Below are 27,263 nucleotides of genomic sequence, written 5' to 3'. Positions count from 1 at the left end.
TGTAAAATTACATCAATTATTTGTTGTTGTCTATTTGAATATCCGCAAGTATATTGTTTGAAAATAGATAGCATACTAGTAATATCCATTTATGCCTAATGGACTCTTCCATCCTTCTAAATTGGATCAAGTAATTTCCAAAATCATGCATAGTCTCATCTGGGTCTACGCTGTTTGCCAAGGCCTCTAGACGCTAGGCATATATGGGTTAATATGTATCCGAAATATCAGCCCTGACCTGTTAATGTATATTATGTGAGAGGTTTGAGTTATAGTCGTGTGTGTGTATCAGAGTTTATTTTCAGGTCCTACCGGCCTCTTCACGAAGTCTTTATGGTCCGACCTGCCCCTTTGACCTTTCAGTGGAAAAATATTAATTTTGAGCCAAAGTAGGTCAAATTTACCCCGGCTTCCCGGGTATTCGCCAAAGATATAATTTAGATCCAAATATACCAGTGCACGGTGGCCAATGAGACCTTAATGTGCACTGGTAGTTGACAATTCAAAGACAAATTCTTGTCTGTACGCAGCTCCACCAAAGGAGTGCAAGCAAGCAGCTCTGCCTTTATGGCCCCTCTCGCTGTCACCGGCCGTCGTCATCCCCGAGACAGTTTCCCCAGTGCGTTGAGCGTACTGAGTACCGCTGTCCCGGGGTCCCTCAATAAGGCCACCCCCTCGAAGTTCCAGGCATGCTTCAATACCTCCCCAGGAAAGAAGCCTGTTCTTGTCCGCCCCGTATTTCCTCCACACTGGTGGTCTCGCTGTCCCACTATCCCCGTCCCTCTACAGACGGGACCTCTGGCAGGTCCGGGTCAGCGAGCTCTCGACGATAGACAGCGGGTGACAAGTCCGCTGCATCTTGGCGAAGACAGCAATCCCAGCAGTGCGGAAGACGTCCGGCTCGAGGGTGACGGACTCAGCTGGATTAGCAGAGCCACCCGCAGAAGTTCCCCTCAGGTGAGAAAATCTGCGGGGGACTCTCGCCTCGGTCGCGACGCGCACGCTCCAGCTGCTGACCGAGTTATAGTCTCTTATCGACCTGCATCATATAGACCAGTTGACGAGTGACGTCACGCGCACCTGCAAACTTTAAACTCCGCACACTGGTTGGCAAAAAGAGGTGGATTTCATAATTGTACGACATAAGCCCCCCAGGACAACCCCCCGTCCCCAATGAAAATATGAACATTTGGACAATTGCCCCCCAGTAGAAATGACAGGTAGGATATAAGCCCCCCAGTGCTTATTTTGCATCTGGACATTTGCCCCCCCCCCCCCCCCAGTGCTTATTTAAGAAGTGGACATTTCCGCCCAAAATCCGAAGGCGTAAAACGCGCTACAGATACCAGGGACCTATACAAACAAACGTATAGGTCCCTGGGAATTCGAAACAATAATGCTCCTTGAACAAAACTGGTCTCAAAATGTTTGTTATGCCTCCAAAGGGGGCATATAGTGATCGCACTGTCCGTCTTTCCGTCCGTCCGTCTGTCCGTCACACTTTACGTTTAGGTTTCAAAAAATGCTCATATCTTCTATGTTACTTCAGATGTTACATTCATGTTTGATATGCATCTGAATATTGGCAATGCCTTTCCATACACAATCAAATTTTGACCCCTTTGACCTTGAACTATGGGTCTGCGATTAGGTTTCGAAAAATGCGTTTAGGTTTTGAAAATTGCTCATAACTTGTATCAAAGCGTTTATCGGGGACATATGTCATCCTATGGAGACAGCTCTTATTTGAGTAGGAGTTTCGATAACCTAGAGTCAATTTTACAGAATATTGACATAAATATTAACATAATTCATTTGAAATTTTTTGCCGACAACGACCAATTTAGCATAAGAATTGCCCGTTACGTTGCAGTATATTTTACGTACCCGGGTTACATTTAAGTGCACTTAAGAGTGCCCGGGGGTAAATATAAGTAGTGCCCGGGCCGACAATGACCAATCGAGCGTAAATAAAAGTAAATGAAACACAGTAAACAAGAATCATCTATTTTCGAACAATTCAAGTAATCTGCATTTAAATCAGTAACACGTCAGTAACATGTTGTTGCTGTGGAGAAAAACAAGCAAAATAATTATTAACAAGGCAAAATCAATAAAAAGAACATACGTAAAAGCACTTCAATAAAGAAATTCTTTTCGAAAAATTTCAATAGACCTGTAGCGAAATCACATTTTTTTTATTTAGTTATTGTCAACAGATTTATTGCCTGAAAACAGTATTACGATAAGATCAATTCAGCAATGAAACATAAAGAACGGCAAACAACCATCAGGATAAAATATAATTAAAGTTTTCCTTTAAAAAATCCCGCATTGAATACCCAGTAGTTTAATGAAGCATAATACATGCAAGTATTGCGTTGCATTTTAAAACACACACTGTACGTTTACCATTCATTCATCGTCGTCGGATAATTGTCCCATGCGTTATGTCGACGAGTCTGGGTCGCCGGTATCACCTTGGCTGCCAACTGGCTTCCGGTATACGGCGGAGGCTGTTTACCGACAGTGGTAACACCCGAAACTGTATTCACTTTTGGTCGGGGCTCGGACTTTTTTGGTGTAGCATATGTGTTGTTGGCTAAAGTCGTTGCATGTAATGGACCGGTATCGATGGCCTTCCTCTTCAAGTCACTGATCTGGTTTCTATAGTAACAGCAGCCGCCAAGAGCCACCAACGCAACAACGAGGGCCAAGGACGCCCCGCCAGCTATTCCATAGCGCCACCATTTATCTGCGTGGGAGAAATATAGAACATGACGTTGTGTTTGAACAATACTTCCATTATTCGTGTGCAACATCCCTGTTTATTCACGGAAAGTGCTGCGCATCACTTAAATGACTATGTGAAAGAGCAATATTATCATGCAACATTCAACAGATAAGTTTAGAGTGTCATTTTTATAATACAAAAGACATTTCATTAAAATACTCGAACACCTTTGGACAGAAAACTGTATATATTTGTTATGAGTCATATGTAAAGCAATTGTTACTAATTTGTAATTGGTCATAGCAAATGTAACTATCTACAATGACGATCGGACATGAGTGTATACACGGTGCCTATACCACGTGACTTTTTAAGATCTGTGTGGGGACTAAAATGTCAACATAAGCGCGACGAAGGTAAGATTTTTATGGATATTTTGTTTAATATGACACCATTTTCAATGGGATAAAGTGGGAAGCCCGCTCATTAATGAGAGCTTTCTATAGGTATCATGATTTTATAAAACAAATAAGTATTTTTTCAGTAAAGTGCAACCGCGCGTTTGAACGGTAAGAAAAAGGTAGGATCAGTGTGGGGACATTATTTTATTTTGACACAGAAACATCACTTCTGGTGAAATAAAGCAATAAACTTAATGGGCGGAGCTTACACTATATCATTTTGCATTCATTTTCAGGTTTCTGTTATATATTTACGAAACAAAATTCAATGTAAATATTCTTACAGTAATATGATCTGTGTGGTATACGTTTTTAGAAGGATCTGTGTGGTATACTGTTTATAAGTTTTTCAGTTCTATTCAGTTGCTAAAAAAAATGCTTGTCAACAATGTATTAAAAACTGGATTTTTAAATGCGATAGCAAGTAAAACACATAATGGCTATACACTACGCTTGCACCGCTTGTTGAACTAATACATAATTATGATATACATGCATGCTATACAATCCCCATCATAAAATTAAAATCTTACGCTGGAGCATCTTAAATTGATGACAATGCCATGCATACCTTAAATAGGTGTACACTTAATGTTATTGTATTAAATTCCATTTTTATTTTGGCACCAAACACTACTGTCACGTGAAGTAATGTATTCTACATATTATTTTAGATATTATATTTGCTTTAAGGTATGGCCCAATGCTCCGAATGCGGAAAAATGTTGAAGACCAGAGCTGGATTATTGCGCCACATTAGGAGATACGCTAACTCTGGAAACTATTACTGCTGTGGGAAAGCATTTCAGGTAAGATGAAATACCTTAAAAATAGTTACATTTTTATACAGTTATACTAACAAACAGATGAACGGATTTTCGTGAAACAGTACAAATATACAATATATCTCATCTCTCAGGTTATCATACATCTTGAAATATCTCAATAATCGTCAAATCGTTGGTAATTAAAAAAAAAACGAACGCGTGTATTCTGATACTAACATTTTTGTAATAGCGAGTTTACGCATTGAAATGTCACGTGATTAAAATAGCTTTTTTTCTTCTTACGATGCCTTCAATCTTAGAAGGCTTCAAAGAACGAAGAACCCCATGATGTGTGTACAGTGCGGCAGGAGCTTTTCGGACAAGTACCTACCTACCCGTGGCTCGAGAGAAAAGTGCAAAAAAAGAGGGATTGTCGAACTGTTACCAGTGTGGGTTGGCAGTTAGAATGAGGTTGACCTCAAAGAGCACGACAAGCCCCACATGCCTGACAAGTATTACATATCTGAGGAGTGTTTCAAACGTACAGTCGCAAAACAAACCTCTCTCGACACGTGAGCACTTCACATAAATCCGTGAATACTGATTAATAATCATAATAGTTTACAGTTTGTCTGTGTAACTTGAGTATCGTTTTACGTTATTTTATTCGTTGTTTTATTTTAACTCTCCCTTTCAAAATTCTTTTAAAGTTATCCGAATTTGATTAGTTTTTGTGTTTCGTTAAGTTCGTTTGTGTGTTTCTTTTGAAATTATTGTCAAATAATTGTGCAATAAGTTAGATTTACGTTATTCATTAATGAATCGCATCTGTGATTTGTATTATCTAATCTGTGATTCTTTATTAACTATAACTTGATTAAAGTTTTGCGATGTTTTTTCGTTTATTTCAATTTTAAATACCGCTGTCTGAAGCTAGTTTGATAATCATAAGCAGCCAGGGTTTCTAAAAAGTGGTGATTTTCACGATTGCTTTACATTATTAACTGCCTGCTTATACTTATTCTAGGCCGTGGTAATTGACAATAAACAATGTAGGCGATGAGGTTGAGTATACAATTCAATACTCCTTAATTTATTCGAAATACGTCTTGACATTCTTCACAGCTGCATCCCACCACAACACAAGAGGAGAATCGTACATATATAATCATTTAATATAATAGTTATTCATTTACTTTTTATATTCTCTTCAAAATAATTAACACTTAATATAAGCATAAACTTGTTACACTGAATACAATGTCATAATTTATAACATGACATTATACAAACACATGGCGCATGATTGTAAATATCTATACTATGTAATAAACTAATGCAACGATATGAATTCCATAAATGAGAATAACACACACAAACACACACATATATAATATATATATATATATATATATATATATATATATATATATATATATATATATATGTTTCTACAATGACCATTATTTTGTTTTTAGTAAATCGTGCCGGTTATTTTCAACTTTAAATAACAACAAAATAGAAAATAATGTCAAAAAAGTATGATTTGTTTGGTCGTTTAAAGTTTCTTCACAATGATGCAAGGCACTTTGAAATCCATGATAAACCAATACGTCTGGTGGATTCACTTTTATCAGTTTTTATTTCACATTTGATTTTAAAACATACATATTACTCAGGAACACGCCGGGTATGCGAATACTTCGTTGACGGATGGCACTTCACTAACAGAGAACAACAAACGCCACGCGCGAGAGGTGAGTTCTTCAGGGTTTTTTTGTTTTTATGTTCTGTTTATTTGGTTTTTAGACACAGAACATTGTCTAGGTGATTAATGGTATAGCACTTCGTATTGCGAAGAAAGAAATTCGCGGAAAAACGGTGAATTATTAAAAAAAACGATAAAATTCCATCGATAATCAGCATGAATTGAATGATCAGTACATATTTTAACAAAATAAACATACTTGGAAATAAATCAAGAACGTGCTTACTATTCGAAATAAAAGATCAATATATCCAGTAATGTTACAACATGTTACATTTTAGTTTACTAATGTTTTTGAGAAAATTCAAATGTTTTAAGAGTCGCATGCACATTTTTCATCTGCACTTCGTTTACCGATCATCTAAAAAACAAGGGCACTTCGTTTCCCGACATCTAGACACTTTTTTTCCAGATATAACACACTCGTTTTTTTGTGAATAAAAAATGCAGAATTCGCTGTGGAATACTGTTTAAGTAAGCAGGCAATAAATAAAAATGTATGTACTTAGTACGCAAATAAAAAATGAATTACCGAAGCATGTTCTTATCCCTTTGAAATATGATTATGATTTGGTATAAATATGAAAGATAAATGTTAAACAAATTGGATATGTCTAATGAGTAAAATCTATATACCCATATATTTTAAATTACGTTCTAAACGGTTGATCTAAAGCATTTATCTTTATGTCCAAATGAAGGTAATAAGGCTATTTACTTATATATTAGATAGCATGTCATGAATAATCACTCTGCTTAAACTGCCTCTCAGAGATTAATATCAGCAGCGATGCAGGTCCGAAATTCTATTCGAACTTTTTGGCTCAATGCCAGTAAACGAAAATATCAAATAAAAGAACGGGCGGGGTCGATTTAATCACACGACAGTGGTGTAAAAAGTTATGCATATCCGTCTTTGTTTTTAATATAAACACAACACATGCTGCATATGAAGTTGCATATAAGTGACATAATTATTTATTACAGGATGAGTGAATCGGAGCTTATGAATGCCGCCGACGGTTCGTTGTTGGACATTAGTTTACTTCGTTTGTGGGGGTATACTAAGTACTGACTCCATAATATGACATTTAAACATTTTATGTACGCATTCCTTTTTTCCAGAATCAGTTGTTTTTACGATTTAATTTTACCCGTGTTTCTTAAAACTCAACCAATACAGTGATTTAGGGTCAGGTGAATCGCACTTCGAGCAAACGTTAGCGTTGCGTAAAGAGAAGTGCTCCCTATAAGCAGGGCTCAAAATTAAGGGAGTTTTACCATTCTCTTTTTAATTTTGTTGCTACGCATAAGTATCGTCTTGATGATGCGATTCAAATAAGCACAACCGACATAGGATTTTATGAAGAACAAATGTGTATTTTCCTCATAAAGACCCCTTCACTACCGTTATCTAGAGCCCTGCTATAAAGTAAAATTAAACACGATTGTGTTGATCCGCATTATCAGTTGTATTTTCATTTCTCTGAATCTCAAGTTACCAAAAAAAAAAACAAGTTCATTATGTACACATTTATTTAATAATAAATATTATCTTATTTGAAAATTGCAATTATAATAAACACAGTATAAATTAATAGCAATGTGATTTTTGAAAAATATATTTTCAAAATGTTTCGTATGAATAGCCATAATATAAATAAATGCATTTAAGGTAGAAGATAAAACTCAGTTATTAGAGTGCCCGCTTTGTTGAAAGTCTCCGTAATCTGAAGTGCCCTTTATCGGTAAACCAGGGACCTATACAAATTTATATAGTATTTGTATAGGTCCCTGGGTAAACAAAGTGCCTGCAACTTTATGTATGCCACCTATTACAACATGCACTATCTTTGTTTATATTTCATTGAATACTATCAAAATTTCAGTATTTGAAGCACAGTGATTACTCTACATGCTGGAATAGCAATCAATTTCTTGCAATAATTCTAAGTAGTTTTATTTTGTTAAAATGTTTACTGTTCATCCAGTTTATTCTGTTTTCCGATCGAATTTTCTATTTTTGGGCAAAACTGTACCATTCTTCCGTGAAATTGTGTATTCCCAATACAAAAGGATACACCATTTATCAACTCAACCATGTATCTTGTCTAAAAAACTAATCTTTAGGATATAACTTTAAATAAAACAGAGGAACTTACCTCTCGCGCGTGACGTTTGTTGTTCTCTGTTAGTGAAGTGCCATCCGTCAACGAAGTATTCGCATACCCGGCGTGAGGAAAGAACATGCCTTTGCTTTTTGTCAACCTGTGTAATATTTGGCACAATCTCTATTGCAGAATTTGTGTTCGAATTAAATTTTCAATTGTGTTCGTCTATCCCCATTCTTATTGTTGGCAACAGTTTCTGTCAGGCTATCGTTTCGTCTCGCCCGCACCCAACTTACTCCTAGTGTCCCCTTCTGTATAGCATTTCTGTCTCGTGAAACTGTTTCCTCTTTTTTCTTCCCTTATCCCTTTCCGCTCACTAGTGTCAAATATGTGATTACTGAAAAGAATCATTTTTTAATGATAATAATAGATCTACTACTACTACTATTACTTCTTCTTCTACTACTACTACTACTACTACTACTACTACTACTACTACTACTACTACTACTACTACTACTACTACTACTACTACTTCTACTACTATTACTAATAGTAGTAGTAGAAGTAGTAATAGTAGTAGTAATCATTGTTGTATTGAAATTATTGAAATTTAATATAAAAAAATATTTTGTCGTCATTATTTCAATTTATCCGTGAATTGTAGAAACACGTATACCACACAGATCATATTACTGTAAGAATATTTTTCTTGAATTGTGTTTCGTAAACATATAACATAAACCTGAAAATGAATGCAAAATAATATAGTGTAAGCTCCGCCCATAACGTTTATTGATTAATTGCACCAGAGTTGATGTTTCTGTATCAAAATAAAATAATGTCCCCACACTGATCCTACCTTTTTCTAACCGTTCAAACGCGCGGTTGCACTTTACTGAAAAAATACTTATTTGTTTAAAAAAATCAAGATACCTATAGAAAGCTATCATGAATGAGCGGGCTCTCCACTTTATCCCATTGAAAATGGTGACATATTAAAAAAAATATCCATAAAAATCTTACCTTCGTCGCGCTTTTGTTGACATTTTAGTCCCCACACAGATCTTAAAAAGTCACGTGGTATAGGCACCGTGGTATAGCCAGTGTAACTATTTGAAATGACAATTGGTCATAATTGTATAGTGTGTGTAACCATCAAACGGCAATGGGCCCTAGGTTTATAACAACTATAACTATTTTAAGTGGCAATTGGTCATAAATGTATAGCAATTGTAACTATAAAGGAATTGGATATTGGGCATAAGGGTATAGCAATTGGAACTTACCATCTGCACTTGTTTCCTGAAATGAATTAATTCAATACTTATTAAGGTTAATATTTTATAATTGAAATTACAATAAACACAGTGTTTAATTATGTAACTTAATGCCACTTAAAATAAATGTATTGCTGTTATATTCAACATATATTATGTGTACGTTTATAAGATATAGCTCATGCAAACATTCAAGAAACAGGTTCTTTATATATAAAAAACACACGCTGAATTGCTGTGATATAACTATGCAGTTTAATCAACCTGTGCAATCGCAGCAACAGTCGTCAACGCCGCCGCTGTTCTTGTTGTCGCCGTCGTCACCGTTGTTGTCGTCGTCGTCGTCGGTACACAGGTCAGGGAAGCCAGAGACCTGGACAGGTCGAATCCCGCAAAAGCGGCCGGGCTGCCGCATTTCGCTGTCGCCAAGCCTAAACATGTGTTTTTACAAATGTCATTGTTGTCTAATTTTAATATACTTACGTTCTTATTTCGCTACGTTTTGCATTGATTAAGATGATTATATGCCGAAGACAAATTCAATAATTCAATTTTTGTCGTCCAGATGCTGTATATGTAACAAAGGTATATAATCATCTTGCCTGGTGGTCCGTACAATCGGATTGTTCGATCATTTTAATGCATACGTAACTGTTCGAATCTTTTAAGCAAGTAAACTCTGACGAGGAATTTATAGGAGTTCTCTTTAAAAGATATAAGCAAGATGGTCTCATACTCTGTAAATTTATACACACACACACACGTGTTTGTTTGACTGACCGGTGTCGTAGAGGAACGACCCCAGCCATTGCAGATCGCAGTCGCACGTCCACGCGTTATTTTCCAAACTCAGAGATGTCAGACTCAGCAGAGGCAGCAGAGCGCGCTCCGGAAGTGACGTCAGACCGTTCCCAATCAACTTCAGGGTCTCTAGTTGCTTAAGGTTGTTGAATACTCCGGCGGGAAGACTTAATTTATTCCGGCAGCATAATAGAAAATACTTTGATATATTGACATTTTTAAATCTTACCCTGCTAATTGAAATTGTCCTCATATATTAATAAGCACGGTTAAAAAAATCATAAAAATATTATCAGATTCAAGTAAACTTTTATGGATTTATTAATAATTCATAATGTCGTTTTAAATATATACCGATACAATTTAAAGTAAAATATTTTCAGTTAAACATGGTTTATTACCACAGCAAACATACTACAGAATGATCTTAAGGAAAATATGCGTATTCCATATTATTCCCTATATATTTTTGTTTCGGTAGCTTCAGATAGGGCGGTTGTCAGTTAATGCCTTTGTATATGCACTTAGTTCTGGTAAACCCAGCCTAGGTAAAGTTGACCGTCGTGACACGACTGAAATACTGCTGAAAACGGCTAACATCCCAATTTAACAAACAAACACAAGTGTTTGCCAATAAAATATCTCGAGCTAGTACTTAATGCTTAGGGGTTTGAATGTTACTGAAATATTGATGTTAACATCTCACTGACGAATATGTTGTGATAAGCGTGACAGAGCTTACGTAATATCATGAAATTGTAAGAGGAAAAATCATGGAACCAAAATAAAAAATATTTAAAATGTGAATAAAAATATTCATTTCAGTGGTTAACTTTTACAATGAAAAAAAGATATGTGTTGTCTTGCGCTTCGGTATTAATCACAACTTGTATTACATGCAGAAATAACACACACATCCCTGTACATGTATATTGCTCGTCTCTTTATTCAATACCTGTTAATTTTTGCGTCGGACATGTCCAGAATTTTTAGCTCAGTCAGGTCGTCAAACAAGCCGACGGGTAATCCTGCCGGTATATCCGATAACAGCTCCAGGGTCGTCAGATTTGTCATGCCGGCAAACGCCGTCGGAGATATGCTTGAAAAGTTGCCACCTAAAATCGACAACTTTTGAAGCCCAGTCATCGCTGCAAAGGCTGAGTCTTCGATCACCATTGACACGCAGACTGGAAATAAAGGTCCTGTTGAACAGCATGCAGTTAATGTTTTCTGTTTAAAGCATTCAACTTTTTATTACATAAAATATTTCCAAACTTTTAAAAAGCAATATGATAGCGTTTATTATTTTATCACCGGGGGTTGTAACCGCCAAGGCATACGATGTTTTTTGAAAGGTTTCAGGCTCATACTTGCCGAAGCTTCACTCCATGTCCTATAACTATGTCTCCACAAATTTCTAATAATCGAAAATTTGGACGAACTGTTTATCATAGCTGCCTTTTCCGGTAAGTATACATTTTTCTGAAATATCTGTAATTGTTGAGGCGGTACCATGGTGGATTGAACAGCATAGTTAAATTATCTCTCGGTAAGATTACGACATATGAAATTTACACGCATCGGCTTTGAATCGAACCCTCTTGGAATATTGTTTTAAAGGGATCTTTTCACGCTTTGGTAAATTGACAAAATTGAAAAAAGTTCTTTCAGATTCGCAAATTTTCGTTTTAGTTATGATATTTGTGAGGAAACAGTAATACTGAACATTTACCATGGTCTTATATAGCCATTATATGCATCTTTTGACGATTTTAAAACCTAAAAATTATAAAGCGTTGCAACGCGAAACGATTCAATCGGGACACCTCGGACAATTCCGCCATATCGGCGATCGTCTCTTGGCAATCGGGACACCTCGGACAATTCCGCCATATCGGCGATCGACGGTGTGGTGTAGCCCACTGTCCGATGCGTTCAGATTGGAAACGATTGAATAATTTGGAGAGTTCTGTTTTTGTCGTTAAATTTTGTGAAACTACGAAGATTGCTTATATAAGGTATAAAATACGACACGTACGTGTACTCTGCGGAATAGCTCAGTAGGCTAGAGCGTTTTTACTTCAGGACTCTGGCAGGACTCCAGGGGTCACTAGTTCGAAACCTGGTCCGGGCAGTGTTTTTTTCCTTTTTTTAATTTTATTCTTGATTTTTTACTGGAGCTTTTACGATCCAATGTTTACATTTATCGATATAAAGCATTTAATTAATAAGTTGAAAAATGCCAAAATCTGTGAAAAGGCCCCTTTAAGGCAAGTGACGATTTAATTGCATATACAATACATGACTAAACATAAAATGCGAGTTTCGTGCAAGCTGAGTCAAGCCTCGGAACGGCCAATACAAAGCGTTTGTTTACGGAAAGCCTAAATTGACAGGTTACTGAGCAATAATCGCTGAAAAGGATAAGTACTCATTCAAAACACTGCAACTACAAGCAAACTTACACGTGATCAGCATGCTCTCAACCCAGACTAGGTTAGGGGTCAACGAGTCGTTGTGAAGGGTCAGTCTTTGGGTCTCGGTAAAACCACAGTCTAAACTTATTTGCGGGATACCAGAGAAACCTCCGGTGTTATAGAGACCGCTGAAAGCCTTCCGAAAAAGACACACATGTTCTAAATAAGCATCGATTCAGAGCAATTGAAAATAATTTAAAAAATTTACTTGATACTTCGAATATGCTATATAATTTCTAAAAACTACACAACACAAACGCCAAAAGCGTGTACACAGAAAGACACCATAGTTTGCAATTCATGATGAAGACATTAAAACACTAGCAGTTATATAGTGCGACAATGACTCGAATCTACGACCGCCGGATCATATTAAATGTGTTTATTCATAAATAAAACAGAAAAATGCAATTAAAAAATACAATTATTACAACCAGGCAGGTCCTAAAGCTGCGGAAACGCTGTGAGCCCGATCGTCCATTTGAGATGTTTATAGTATAGTATAGTGCAGTAATACATTTGTCGTTTTAGTATGTGTATGTCAGACGATGAAAAAAGCACTAACACATTGTCTGCATGTGTTGTTAAACGGACACTTGTTTGTGATAAAGGTGCGTTTTTTTAGAACTTCAATGCGTCTTAATGGTAATCGTTGTATATTTGCTGATAAACAATACATTTGCATCTGTCGATAGTTTTCACATGTACTCTCTTATTGGATGGCGGAATTGAGAGTTTTTCATTTGTTTTGTTATGGATCGATTATATGAAAAACAATACGTTAAAGGAAAATAGCCATTTCGACAATATATAGGTACACGTCAAACAATTATTTGAAGGAACATACATTTTTTTAGACCTATCGCTAGTTTTACAGCTCGGTGGTCACTGATTCGAATTTTTTATGTAAGCAAATTCTCTTTTTAAATGACAGAACTATTTCTGAACCGCGAATCATCTGCTTTCGAGTTTACATTTAAGGCAATTAAATCAACACACTATCTGGCTAATGACAGAGTCCTTGATGAACCTCACCTGGCTAGGTATATCCCCATTGATGTTTCTGAGCTCGATCTTTCCCGGGGATGTCGAAAACTGACTGTCCAGGAGCGGCGGAGACCACAAGGGGTAGTCGCAGTAGGTGATAAGTTGATTAGTACTGATTACTGTGTCGCTACATCCGCTCGCCATCCCTACTTCCAGTTAACGAACGGTCTTTGTGATAAATTGTTAAGTCACGCACGAGTTCGCGTTTGTATTCCTTTATTCCGCTATTAATAATGAGAAGCATCATCATCATCATCATCATCATCATCATCATCATCATCATCATCATCATCATCATCATCATCATCATCATCATCATCATCATCATCATCATCATCATCATCATCATCATCATCATCATCATCATCATCATCATTATAATTATTATTATTATCATCATCATCTTCGTCGTCGTCGTCTTTGTCGTCGTCGTCCTGAGAGAGAGATGCGTTTTTTTTTAAGGAAGCTTGGTTTATATATCAAGCATAGCATTACACATGACATAAACCATGTTCTTAACCTGGAAACCTCGATGTTATCGAGCTAAAATAAATAGGTTTTAACTAGCCCTTGTTCTTTAAGTCTGATATAGGACAACGTGTGGTGCATGTTTAACCCATGTATGCCTAGCGTCTAGAAAAAGGGCATTGGCAAACAGCGTAGACCCAGATGAGACGCCACATGATGCGGCGTCTCATCAGGGTCTGCGCTGTTTGCTTAAAGGAATTTCTGTAAGAAAAATTCTAAATATATAAATGGATATACTATACATCCCTAATTTTGGAAATAAATTGATCCAATTTAGAAGGACGGGAAAGTCCATTTGGCATAAATGGGGTAATCACTGACCTATCTGAAACGATAACTTAATTAAGCTCCGTGTAAAACATTCAAATCCTTTCGGGTACCGAGCCACAGCCGTGTTCAAAATGGAAACTAGTGTAAGCATTCTGAAAACGATGAACATATTCTTAAGAAATATAATTATATTTCGAATTAAAATTGATAAACGTCATGACTTACATTTTAACTAAATTGAATTATTCAAAAGCCGTTGTCTATGTCCTTTTCTTAACGTTTATACAAATCTCACGACTTAAAAGCACATATCTATATATTTGTAGTATCCAGAATATTTGATTTTTAGAATAATATTTTTGTTGCGATCTTGTCAAGGCTAAAATGCTAAATTGTACTCTAATAAACATGATATTTCGTACACAGGCAATTATAATGTATTCATTCGTCACAATCTTTGTATTTTTAAATCTGTCATCAAGGTTTTGTATCGCGTTCCGAGTTAAACACAATAATAAATATGGCATTCAGTTTTAATGCGATTTTAAAGCCGATAAACGAATGCACGTAAGTGACATGTAATTTTGAAACTGTTTATGATGTGAATCACAATCGGGTTTTACTTCTTATAAAGTTAATTATGTATAATTATGTTCCAATTTAATTTTTAATTACGGCTCAGTTCGGGACCAGCGTGAAGCTTTGGAGATATACCACCGAGTGTCGCTCAAAAGCACATCCGCATTGCCACTAAGGACCGCGCTATGTCAATGTCGAAATTTGAAGTTGTAATCAATTAAGTATTGAATAGCATTTGTCTGCATTTAATCGGTGTATGAACTTTTTGGGAAAATAACGCCCAATTTGCATAAACGCCGACGGCATGCATAAATTATGTGTATTTTTCCCGACAGCTCATACACCGATGAAATGCAGAAAGATGCTATTCAATTCTTATAATTACAACACAAAATGATCTTAAAGCTGAAATTCTATCGTGGTAAGGGTCATAAATAGAGAATATTATGTGAGTTTTGGATAAAGATCAAGTTTATCATGCGAGGCTTAGCAGGATAAACTTTATTTATTTTTATTTATTTTGTATAGTGAATAAGTGATTAGGTCAGGGACATAGCCCCGAACATTCAATGTTAAATTAAGTGCATTGTGGTAAAATAAACTTCATTTTTAAAAAGATAAAAGTTCAAAAGCCCGTGTTATCGTCAGATTTATGCTTTTGCGAAGTTTCTTTCGCTTCAATTAATTTATATGGCCCAAGTGTAGTTCTGAATTGTGCTACTGTTTTATATATCCAAATGCACAGTTTATATATATACTTATTCAGATTTGTTATCAAAGCAATGTTAAGGAGGGATATATGCACTTCTTTGTTTAAGTACGAACATGTTCATTTCTTTTCGTTTTAGCACTATTTTATACAAAGTACAAACACAATTCACCTAACTGGGTTTACTATAGATTTTTATTTCAGTGGATGTCAATAGAATTGTGCTAAGATAACATTCTTCGGTAATTTTATTTCATGCATAATTCACTTAAAGAAATAGATGTTTTCTTATCAATAAATGTTTTCTTATCAAATCCGTTTGTGATGCCCTTGTTCATATTCCGCTTGTTAAACCACTACTAATGGGTAAATATTAGATATCAACCGAACACTTTGTCCCGCTTGGTTTGATTGTCATTTACATTCAGAATCAACATTTAGTTTTGACCTCCTTTAAAACAAAACTTGTTGAATCTCGCTAAGTTTCACAGCGATGACCGTATTGTGTGTAGGTGATAGCAAAGAAAGTAATAGCGACTGCGACCAGTTTTTGCTCAAATAGGGCCTGTGGTGATGGGTCCGGTGATGAGAGCGACTATGGTCGGGCGACTACGGTTGTACCAGCGAATAATCGTCGTGCGACGATAACCGGGTTTAATGGAGAGCGACGATCGTCAGTCGACCGCGCGTTGTTCGACATACTGTCGAGCAACCTCAATCCACCCCTCACACCACGACTGCTCGTCGCTTGACTCTTTGTCGGCACCCAAAACCCGTGCAAAATTCACGCAGATAAGTACGTTTAGCCGACTCTCGGACAGGCGAGGCCACGGCAGATAGCAATGTGCGTTTAAGATGTCGATGTTCAATGTGTCCTGCAATTCACATTAATTCACGCAGCTGGCTTCGCTGTTCATCGACGCACGAGCCGAGTGATCCACTGCATAGAGTTGTTTTTGTCTACACATTGACGGGTCTACTCGCGGCCGCCGTGAGGCAGCCGGAGGCCCGCGCTTCGACGCCGTGCAGGGCGAGCTAAGACTTGCGTTCTAGGGAGACAAGAACTGACTCCAGTCGAGACCGAGTGTTTCGTGAACAACGATCGGGGCGGCAGCGACTCTGTGTCGCCGCTCTTTGAACCTCGCGGGACATCCGAGCGAGCGGTCCCGCTGGCCTCGGGGTTGCGAGCCCCCATCCCAGGTACTCCACAGTCCGGACGCTTAGGCAGATTACGCGTCCGTTCGCATTTCGCCCCGGCGTTTCCAGCTCGTCGGACACGCCGCCGCCATCAACGTGGGCTAGTAGTGCGAGCGGCAGCCAGTACCTCGGCCGCACGCTCGGCTTTGTCGGCTTCGCCACAGCGCACGGCCCCGACGACCTGGACCGCATGCGACTTGCCGGTGGTTGTAAGATTTGAGAAGCGCTTCGACTTTTTGAGATAGTCTTGGTAATGATCCATCCGAAGGTTCACCTACGGATACCATGTTACGACTTTTACGACATCTTGCCCGGTCAACTTGCGCATCTTCTCGGCGCACCTAGAGCAGACCGCGAAGCCGGCCCAAGGGTCTAATCCGAAGAACTCATTGACTGTAGCGATCGGTAGTAGCGACGGGCGGTGTGTACAAAGGGCAGGAACGTAATCAATGCGAGCTGATGACTCGCGCTTACTAGGAATTCTTCGTTCATGGGGCACAATTGCAAGCCCCAATACCTAGCACAAATGGGGTTCAACGGATTTCCCGGCCCTCTCTGGCCAGGCAAGACGCACGCTTATCCATTCAGTGTAGCGCATGTGCGGCCCCAAACATCTAAGGGCATCACAGACCTGTTATTGATAAACGCCATTCGTCCCTCTAACACGCTCGAAGGGCGCACCAGAGGACGCCCGAGCTATTTAGCAGGCAAGAGTCTAACTAAGAAGGGCCATGCACCACCACCCACCGACCCAAGAAAGTTCAAGAAGTTTAGGTTCAAGAATTTCAACTCTAGCGCCGCAATACGGATTCCCTCGTCAGTCCCTATCAATCATTACCTCGCGCTCCTCGTGGGTTGCCGACCGATTCGCCACTGACCCTAGGCGGCCCACGTTCGCGAGCCCTTACATGGCACGCGGCATCGACCCGCTGCGAGCAGCGTGGCCAAAGTCGAACGCATCCGGACGGCCCGCGGCTTGTGGCCGCGGCGGTATCCTCGGTCCGGCGACGAGTCCACCTCGGAGGGCTGTACGTTCTGCACGCGGCGCGAGCCACGCACAGATACCTTCCCTCCGGGCACCTGACCGCCACCGAACCGGTCGTGGCCTTCCGCTAGCCGGGGAAAGTGTACCCTGCCTGCGAGTGCCGGTGCGCCAGCCAGGTCCGAGACGAATCTCGGCCGGGGCACAGCCCCGCCTGTCGGGCTGAATTCCCCGCGCGGACTCTTGATTTCTGTTTTCAAAGTTCTGTTCAACTTTCCCTTACGGTACTTGTCCGCTATCGGACACGTGCAAGCGTTGAGCCTTAGATGGAGTTTACCACACGCTTAGGGCTGCATTCCCAAGCAACCGACTCCGAGGCGGCTGGAAGGCGCCCCGACCGAGTCCCGCCATGGGCCTGACACCCGCTCTGGGCAAGGCAACTATCAGGAGGACTCAAAAACCGGTCGTGGACGCCAATCGGCCGCCTAAACACCACATTTCCCGCGGCCCGTTTGAGCCGGGTATTCGGTGCCCGGCTCTTCCCGCTTCACTCGCCGTTACTGAGGGAATGCTCGTAGTTTTTTTTTCTCCGCTTACTAATATGCTTAAGTTCAGCGGGTAATCTCGCCTGATCCGAGGTCGGTAAGGGTAAGGTGTTCGTGGCCGGGCAGCGGGCGCGAAGGTCGCCTTTCGGCTGCGCGAGACAAGAGACCCATTTCTACTCCTAACAACAGCGACTACCACGACCGCAGTCGACTGACCACACCGTCGTGCGACTACAGTCGCGGCAACTTGTTCCTTGAACGCGGCGAGTGGTCAGTTGGCGGCCGAAGAGCGTCGGTCGACCACACAGTCGCGCGACTACACTCGGGTTTTGTAGTTTTTCCATTAAGCCGGACCCAGGGTCTACTTTAGAATATGTAATAGATTTGTTTGAGTCAAACATGTGTGGTGGATGAATCAGTGTTCGTGACAAATTTTTTTATCCATCGGAATATCAGCAAGTATATATTTATATTATAAAAAAATTCATCACATGCTGCAGAAATCGTATACATTCATCCCACATATCAGCAACGACGATATAGTATGTAAGACACTTGTGTAGTTGAAATTTTACTTTACCTGCAATATATACTAAAATTGCGAAAGTTCATTGGTGTAAACACGTGTATATCTTGGCCCTCGTGCTTGTCCGACACATTTGAATGTTTACAATGTATTATACTTATTACTACTTATACACATGCACATCATATTTTATGCATGTAGTTTTTTTTATTAAAGAAAGACTGGTGTCAATATTTTATATAGCAGTACAAAACATCACGTTATGGAGAAATTCTGAAACAAAATAAAGCACAATCAACAATGATTTATAGCTGTAAACTAAATTCAAAGTCAGTTATTGACACCCTAATACGCTTGACATTTTACAGTAATTGATAATTTTCTAAGGGCCCCTTTATTATTTCTATTTAAAAGGTTCCAAAATATAAACATACTTAGTCTTATTGATAGGTGTATTTGGATCACATTTACTTTATGCTATGTATATTATATTTTCTAACGAAAAATACATAACACATTATAAATCGTAATATAAAAGTAGAAAGAATGTTAACAAAAATATAAGGAACGTTTAACGTAGCATTTTCAACGTTTAAATGCAAACTAAAAATAAATTGCACTTGCTGTGGTATTTATTATAGAATTGAACTCATTTTAACTTCAATACTTATTTGCATATATTCATCATTTCATATTTACACGTTGATTTCAATAGACTATTGACTACATGGTTGTTGCGTTAACATTTCGCTTTATTCAATAATGTTTTTGTAAACTAAAGCAATATTTCCTTTGAAATATGACATGAGTGCAATTAAAAGCATTAAAGGTGCCGTTTTACAGATTTTGGAACGTATTTAAGTTTGTCATTAAATGCTTTATATTGATTAATGTAAACATTGGATCTAAAACGCTCCAGTAAAAAATCAAGAATAAAATTTAAAAAGATAAGAAAAAAAGTAACCCTCAACAGGGCTCGAACCACTGATCCCTGGAGTCATGGAGTAAAAGTCTACCACTTAGACCACTAACCATCCGTGCTCATACAATGAAGGAAGTATTTTTTACTTTATATAAGCAATCCTCGTAGTTTCAAAAAATATAACGACAACAACAGAACTCTCCAAATTATTAATTAAATCGTTTCGCGTTGCAACGGTTTATAATTTTCAGGTTTTTAAATCGCAAAAGATGCATATTATGGCTATTTTAGAGCACGGTAAATGAAATGATCAGTATTACTGTTTCCTCATAAATATAACTAACACCAAATTTGCGAATCTGGAACAACTTTTTTTTTAAATTTTGTCAATTTACCAAAACGTGAAAAGGCCCCTTTAAGCTAAACTATTTTCTCACTTTAAGTTTTTCCCATATGAGTAAATTTTTATACAAACAATAAAGAAAATAAATAATTTGTCTAAAATTCTTGAATGCCGATCTAACATGTCAGTTTTTCACCCTTGTAATGAAATATTTAATATATATATATATATATAATGTAAATGTATATGTAAATTATATCTGGCGAATGTTTTCTTGGGTGTACGTTTATTATACATTATACACATGCGGCCACAATGCTTACGTCATTTTCAAGTCTAATAGAACTACCAGCCACTAATCGTCCACGGATAATTGTCCCAAGCGTTATGTCGACGAGTCTGGGCCGCCGGCATCACCTTGGCTGCTGACTTTCTTCCGGTATACGGCGGAGGTTGTTCGTCGACCGTAGTAACGCCGGCAACTGTATTCGTACTTGGTCGCGTTTCGGACACTATTGGTGATGCAAATTTTGTTGCGCTCGTCTTTACAGGTAATGGTCCATGGTTGTTGACTCTCCTCTTCAAGTCATTGATCTGGTTTCTATAGTAACAGCAGCCGCACAGAGCCACTAACGCCACAATGAGGGCCAATGACGCCCCGCCTACAAGTCCATAGCGCCACCATGTGTCTTCGTGGACGAAATAAAAGTATCCATGTATATTTAAAAAATGCTTCATTTATATTTAAATGCAAAACGTGGAAAAAGTGTCATTGACGCTGTCTTTGAGACCGGGAGGTCCCTAATTAGGGCGTCTGTTGTTTTTATTACATTTTACAACCATTTTATATTCGGTGAATTAGTAACCCTTGTGTTACAGTAACACTTAACATTTAATTTGCAGATTACTTAAATCAGTTAAAATGTAACAAATAGCCGTTGCTGCATACTTCATCTAATTTGAACGGACGACTTCTGACACAATAAAATAACAATGGCATATTCATTATTCTTATGTAATACATGTGTGTATTCACGAAAAATGATGTGTATCACTTAAATGCTTGTGCGAAATAGTATTAATTTTATCATAAACTTTTGAAGGGATAGGGTTTGGATAATCTTTTTTTAGAAAAATGTAGACATTTTAAAAAAGATAGTCAAATAACGTTGGGCAGAAAAAGTATTATATGACAACTAGTCTTAGATGTAAAGCCCTTATAACTATACAAAATGGCAATAGGTTAATAGCAAGTGTAACTGTCAAAAATGACAATGGTTCATAAGTACACAGCCATTAGTATATAGCCAGTGTAACTTAATACAGTGGCGATGGGTCATAAGTGTACAGCCATTAGTGTTTAGCCGGTGTAGCTTCATACAATAGCAATGGGTTATAGGTGTACAGCCTTTAGTGTAGAGCCAGTTTAACTTAGTGCAATGGCAATGGGTCATAAGTGTACAGCCATTAGTGTATAGCCAGTGTAACTTCATACAATGGCAATGGGTCATACGTGTACAGCCATTAGTGTATAGCCAGTGTAACTTCATACAATGGCAATGGGTCATACGTGTACAGCCATTAGTGTATAGCCATGGCAATGGGTCATAAGTGTACAGTCATTAGTGTATAGCCATGGCAATGGGTCATACGTGTACAGCCATTAGTGTATAGCCATGGCAATGGGTCATACGTGTACAGCCATTAGTGTATAGCCATGGCAATGGGTCATAAGTGTACAGTCATTAGTTTATAGCTATTGTAAATTAATACAATGGCAATGGGACATACGTGTACAGCCATTAGTGTATAGCCATGGCAATGGGTCATAAGTGTACAGTCATTAGTTTATAGCTATTGTAAATTAATACAATGGCAATGGGCCATACGTGTACAGCCATTAGTGTATAGCCAGTGTAACTTAATACTTAATACTTAGTAACTATCTAAAATGGCAAAATGTCATACTTGTATAGCAATTAAAACTTACCATCTGAACTGGTTTCCTGGAACGAAATGGTTAAATATTTGGTAATATTTAAATATTTTTTATAACATTACAAACAAATAGTCTACTTCAATTTGTATTTATACGTAAAGTAAATTTCACATAGTTAATGCAAACGTTTGTAAATAATTGCTCATGGAAAAATCCAAGAAACAGATTATGTATATTAAAAATTAAGAATTGCAGTGATTTAACAAATATGATGCAGTTTTACAATCTACCTGTGCAACGGCAACAACAGTCGTCAATGCCGCCGCTGAAGTTGTTGTTGTCACCGTTGTCGCAGATGTCGTCGTCGTTGGTACACAGGTCAGTGAAGCCAGAGACCTGGCAAGGTCGAATCCCGCTAAAGCGGCCGGGCCGCCGCATTTCGCTGTCGCTAAGCCTAAAAATGGACTCTTAAAAATGAATTTTCTTTATAGTTTAAACATCCTAACTTTCTGGATTGTTCGATCATCATATTACATAAGAAAGTGTTCGCATCTATTTAGCAAGTAAAATCTGACTAGTGAATCAACTAGACTAGAATCAGGATTCTCTGTCCAGGATAGGAGTACGATCGTCTCCCATACCGTCACTGCAATCCATTAATGCCAAGTGGACTCTCCCATCCTTCTAAATTAGAACAATTTATTTCCAAAATTAGGAATGTCTAGTATGTTTATTTCTATATTTAAAATATTTCTTACAGAAATTCCTTTAAGCAAACAGCGCAGACCCTGATGAGACGCCGCATCATGCGGCGTCTCGTCTGGGACTACGCTGTTTTCCAAGGCCTTTTTTCTATGCATAAATGGGTTAACACACTCATATGATATGTGCCTTTTTGACTTACTGGTGTCGTACAGGTACTCCGCCAGCCATTGCAGGCCGCAGTCGCACGCCCACGCGTTCTCGTCCAAAGTCAGCGAATTCAGACTGAGAAGGGGCAACAGCGCGTGCTCCGGAAGAGACGTCAGACCGGTCCCCTTCAGCTTTAGTGTCTCAAGCTTCTTTAGGTTGTCAAAGATTCCGGCTGGAAGACTTTATTCCGGAGGCAAATTAAGAAAACACGTTTATACATTGACATGTGATACATCCAGGGTCGTTTTCGAGGATGTCGCAAGTAAAATCTCACCAATCGACGTGAAATTATCGTTTTTATTAAATAAACATGTTTTATGTTAATATGAACTTAACAAATCATAACAGCGTATGACTATTTACAGAAGTTTAATGCAAGTTTTAAAAATTCATATTATCGTTTAAAATATGCCCATACAAAAATCATAAAAAAAAAACATTTTAAGTTTAACTTAACATGTTATATGACCATAGGACCCATATTCAAAATGACCGTAAGGACAAAAAATAGGCAAACTGATCCCATAGTTCTTGATTGTTTCATTAGCTTTGACGTCAGGTAATGCAGCTGTCTTTTAACCCATTTATGCCTAGCGTCTAAAAAAAAGGCCTTGGCAAACAGCGTAGACCCAGATGAGACGCCGCATGATGCGGCGTCTCGTCAGGGTCTGCGCTGTTTGCTTTAAGGAATTTCTGTAAGAAATATTCTAAATATAGAAATGCATATGATAGACATGGGAGAGTCCACTAGGCATAAATGGGTTAAGTTGTGAACTGAGTTCTGGTAAACCGGCTATCCTAGGAAAAATGTGCGTTGGTGTACTGACTAAAATATTGTTGACAACGTCGAAAACGCAACTTGACCCATTTATGCCTAGTTGACTCTCCCATCCTTCTAAATTGGATCAATTAATTTCCAAAATTAGGGATGTCTAGTATATTTATTTCTATATTTAGAATATTTCTTACAGAAATTCCTTTAAGCAAACAGCGCAGACCCTTATGAGACGGCACATGATGCGGCGTCTCATCTGGGTCTACGCTGTTTGCCAATGTCTTTTTTTCTAGACGCTAGGCATAAATGGGTTAACCAACAAACAACCACTAGCTTTTTACAATAAAATATTTAAATCTGATACTTGATATGCCAAAGGGTTAAGTATTTTACCGTCTTCATTAAAACGCAATCAGTTCACATTGAAAACTTGATCTAAAAATGAATCACTTTAGGGTATGTAGAGCTTAAACTAATAGAGTCTACGTTATATAATGGAATAAGCAGTAGGAAACATTTATTACCCGAAATGAAAATAAAATGTGCATTAAATATGTATTAATTGTTCATCATTTGAAAATTAAAAGAAGATTTCTTGCTTTTAGATATGAATCACAACTTGTATTACTCGATGTAAGTCACAAATAGATGAAGGTATATTGCTAGTCTCTGTATTCAACACCTGTAAATCTTTGTGTCGGCCATATCCAGAGTTTTTAACTCAGTCAGGTCGTCAAACAAGCCGACGGGCAATCCCGCCGGTATGTCCGATAATAGCTCTAGGGTCGTCAGACTTGTCATGCCGGCGAACGCCGTCGGAGATATGCTACTGACGTTGCCACCTAAAATCGACAACTTTTGAAGCCCAGTCATCGCTGAAAAGGCTGAATCTTCGATCACCACTGAAACGCAGACTGGAAATAGAGGTCAATTTCAACAGTATACAAATCAACTTTATCATTTTAAAGAATTCAAGCATCCAACGCTGTGTAAAATCAAATATTACAATATTTAGAACAAAAAAATGTTAAAAGTGATAGCGCTCGTTAATGTATCACCGAGTGTTTGTTAACTCCACGGGAGTAAGATGTTTTCATGTTCATAGTTCGAAAATATGGACACATTTGTTTATAGCTGTCATTTACGGTCACCATTTAACATCTTTAATTGTTGAGAAGGTACTACGGTGAATTGAAGTCCCTAGTCAAAGTGCCGCTAGGTATGATAACCACATATGTCATATGGGCCGTGCTCGGTGAAAATGGGTCTAAATGCATTTGCGTAAAGTGTCGTCCCAGATAAGCCTGTGCAGTCCGCACTTTCCGCTTTTATGATATTTTTCGTTTAAAGAAAGTCTCTTCTTAGCAAAAGTCAAGCTAAGGCGAAAAGTGTCGTCCCTGATAAGCCTCTGATTAGCCTGTGCAGATTGCACAGGCTAATCAAGGACGACACTTAACGCACATGCATTAAACCCCCTTTTCATAGAACACGGTCCAATTATATACACGCATCGTATTATAATCGAACTTGCTAGTAGTATAGTTGGACAGCCCTGTTTTGAGTAGTTTGTCCTTTATGTAAAGCACGTGACCGCTTGCCAACACACTCCAGTAAAATTCTATGACAAGTCACTTGGAATTGGCTTTCAACCGTTTTTTACGGAATTATTTACTTAACACTTATTTCAGCAATTATCACTGAAAACGGTAGGGACTCACTTGAAAACTAGCAAGAACAAGCAAACTTACACGTGATCAGCATGCTCGTTACCCAGGCGAGGTTAGGGGTCATCGAGTCGGTGTGAAGGGTCAGTGTTTGGAGCCCGGTGTTCCCACAGTCTAAGCTGATCTGCTGCAGACCAGGGTTACCGCCGTTGTTATAGAGACCACTAAAAGCCTGCAGGCAACGACAGGCATATCACAATAGAGCGTCGATTCAGAAACATGTAAAATCAGTTAGAAAGTGACTTTTAATTGTGAATACATTGCATACAATATATAAAACCTGCACAATGACAATAGCGTGTTCACAAGCTGAAAACAAAATTATAAATTAATGGTAAAGTCATAAAACACAAGCGGTTATAAAATGCAATAATGACTCTCACGAACGGCTCCCGGTTCTAAAGAATGACGCTATAAATAGATATGACAAAGAAAACATAAAAACAACGCAAAGTATTAAATAATACAAAAAAGACTTCACCGAAGATCCGAAAATATATGAAACGCCCTTGAACGATCGTTCCTTCGAGTTGTCCACTTAATAGGATATTTTCAAACCTATTTTTTTAAGAATGTGTATCATTGCAAAACAAATACTTGCCCATTGCAAAACAAATACTTGCCCACATTATAACATGCTTGTGATTATGGTGTGCGGTTTTTATAACTACAACCCATTCGAAATCGATATTGTTGTTTTTTTTAATGATAAAAAACCTCAAGGCCATTTGTCAAATTCTTTTCGGTTCCGATAGCAGTCTGTCTGTCTGTCTGTCTGTCTGTCTGTCTGTCTGTCTGTCTGTCTGTCTGTCTGTCTGTCCGTCCGTCCTCCTTCCGTCCGTCCGTCCGTCCGTCCATCTATCTATATTTATTTATAAAGATGATTTACATATGTGTACGTCGTAATTCAAAACTTGTTTTGTTATTTTATCATAATAGATACTTGTAATAAGAAAAACTTTTGTATGTTTCGATAAGCACGAGGGTTAAGAGAGAGAGAAAACGGTATAATACGAAAACTAGCTGGATTAAAAATATAGTACTTTAAAAATATATATAGGCAATTAAAGAAAAAATTGTTAAGCGTGTGCATTCTATTATTATAACGGTATGTATGATACATGTTGTATTACTTAGTCTCAACCGTAAAACTGCCTTAGTGAATTGAAATAAAATCTACATGGCCGAATGGTGAAGCCGACAATTTTTTAAAAGCCCGGCGGTCGCTGATTCGAATCCTTGTGCGCATTGATTAATGAGAAATTGTTAACTGGGAAACAGCTCCTTCATATTATGTTAAGGCAATGCAATATACGAAAAATATGCCGAAAGTCCAGTTCCTTGATGAACCTCACCTGGCTGGGTATATCCCCATTGATGTCTCTGAGCACGACCTTGCCCGGGGGCGACGAAAACTGGCTGTCCATGAGCGGTGGGGACCATACAGGGAAGTCGCAGTACGCGATCATTGAAGTCTCTACGTAGCTACATCCGGTCGCCGACATCACTACTTCTCGTTAACGGACGTTTTTACGCGATATGTCGCTTAGTCGCTCAGGTCACGAGTCCACTGTTTTTATTCCGCTAGTAAGACAGTGGTTATAGTTGAATCTGTTTCAGCTCATTCTACTGTTACTGTTCATATGTGTCTTATTATGAGAAAGCTGGTCATAAAATGCATGTGCGTAAAGTGTCGTCCCAGATTAGCCTGTGCAGTCCGCACAGGCTAATCAGGGACGACACTTTCCGCTTTTATGGTATTTTTAGTTTCAAGAAAGTCCCTCCTTGCCGAAAATCAATTTTAGACGCAAAGTGTCGTCCCTGATTAGCCTGTGCGGACTGCACAGGCTAATCTGGGATGACACT

At 38.4% G+C, this 27,263-nt stretch overlaps 1 protein-coding gene and 1 long non-coding RNA gene across 5 annotated transcripts; one reads left to right on the top strand and one right to left on the bottom strand.

The window, feature by feature from the left end:
• Window positions 1-1,991: 1,991 nt before the first annotated feature.
• Window positions 1,992-26,971, bottom strand: LOC127841100 (carboxypeptidase N subunit 2-like). Of its 4 annotated transcripts, none has more exons than XM_052369662.1 (8): window positions 20,371-20,421; window positions 13,435-13,670; window positions 12,388-12,535; window positions 10,878-11,109; window positions 9,902-10,089; window positions 9,386-9,552; window positions 9,131-9,146; window positions 1,992-2,755 (listed from the first exon to the last, which is right to left on the bottom strand). In XM_052369662.1, exons 2-8 carry the CDS (start codon window positions 13,588-13,590, stop codon window positions 2,409-2,411), a joined length of 1,254 nt encoding a protein of 417 aa, XP_052225622.1. In that variant the 5' UTR covers window positions 13,591-13,670; window positions 20,371-20,421; the 3' UTR covers window positions 1,992-2,408. The 4 variants fall into 4 exon arrangements, with proteins under 4 accessions (XP_052225622.1, XP_052225623.1, XP_052225625.1 ...); XM_052369663.1 differs by lacking the exon at window positions 20,371-20,421 and adding an exon at window positions 14,470-14,615; XM_052369665.1 differs by lacking the exons at window positions 1,992-2,755; window positions 9,131-9,146; window positions 9,386-9,552; ... (1 more) ...; window positions 10,878-11,109; window positions 12,388-12,535 and adding exons at window positions 22,038-22,053; window positions 22,277-22,440; window positions 22,891-23,078; ... (1 more) ...; window positions 25,422-25,569; window positions 26,753-26,971 and having other exon boundaries at window positions 13,572-13,670; window positions 20,371-20,736.
• Window positions 3,077-5,130, top strand: LOC127841118 (uncharacterized). The gene is made up of 3 exons (XR_008030712.1): window positions 3,077-3,150; window positions 3,889-4,004; window positions 4,283-5,130. It is a non-coding gene; the product is annotated as an uncharacterized LOC127841118 (long non-coding RNA).
• Window positions 26,972-27,263: the final 292 nt, after the last annotated feature.

This window comes from Dreissena polymorpha, chromosome 8 (assembly GCF_020536995.1).
Source record: "Dreissena polymorpha isolate Duluth1 chromosome 8, UMN_Dpol_1.0, whole genome shotgun sequence".
NCBI classification, from domain to species: Eukaryota; Metazoa; Mollusca; class Bivalvia; order Myida; family Dreissenidae; genus Dreissena; species Dreissena polymorpha.
This window is presented reverse-complemented; position numbering and strand designations above follow the sequence as displayed.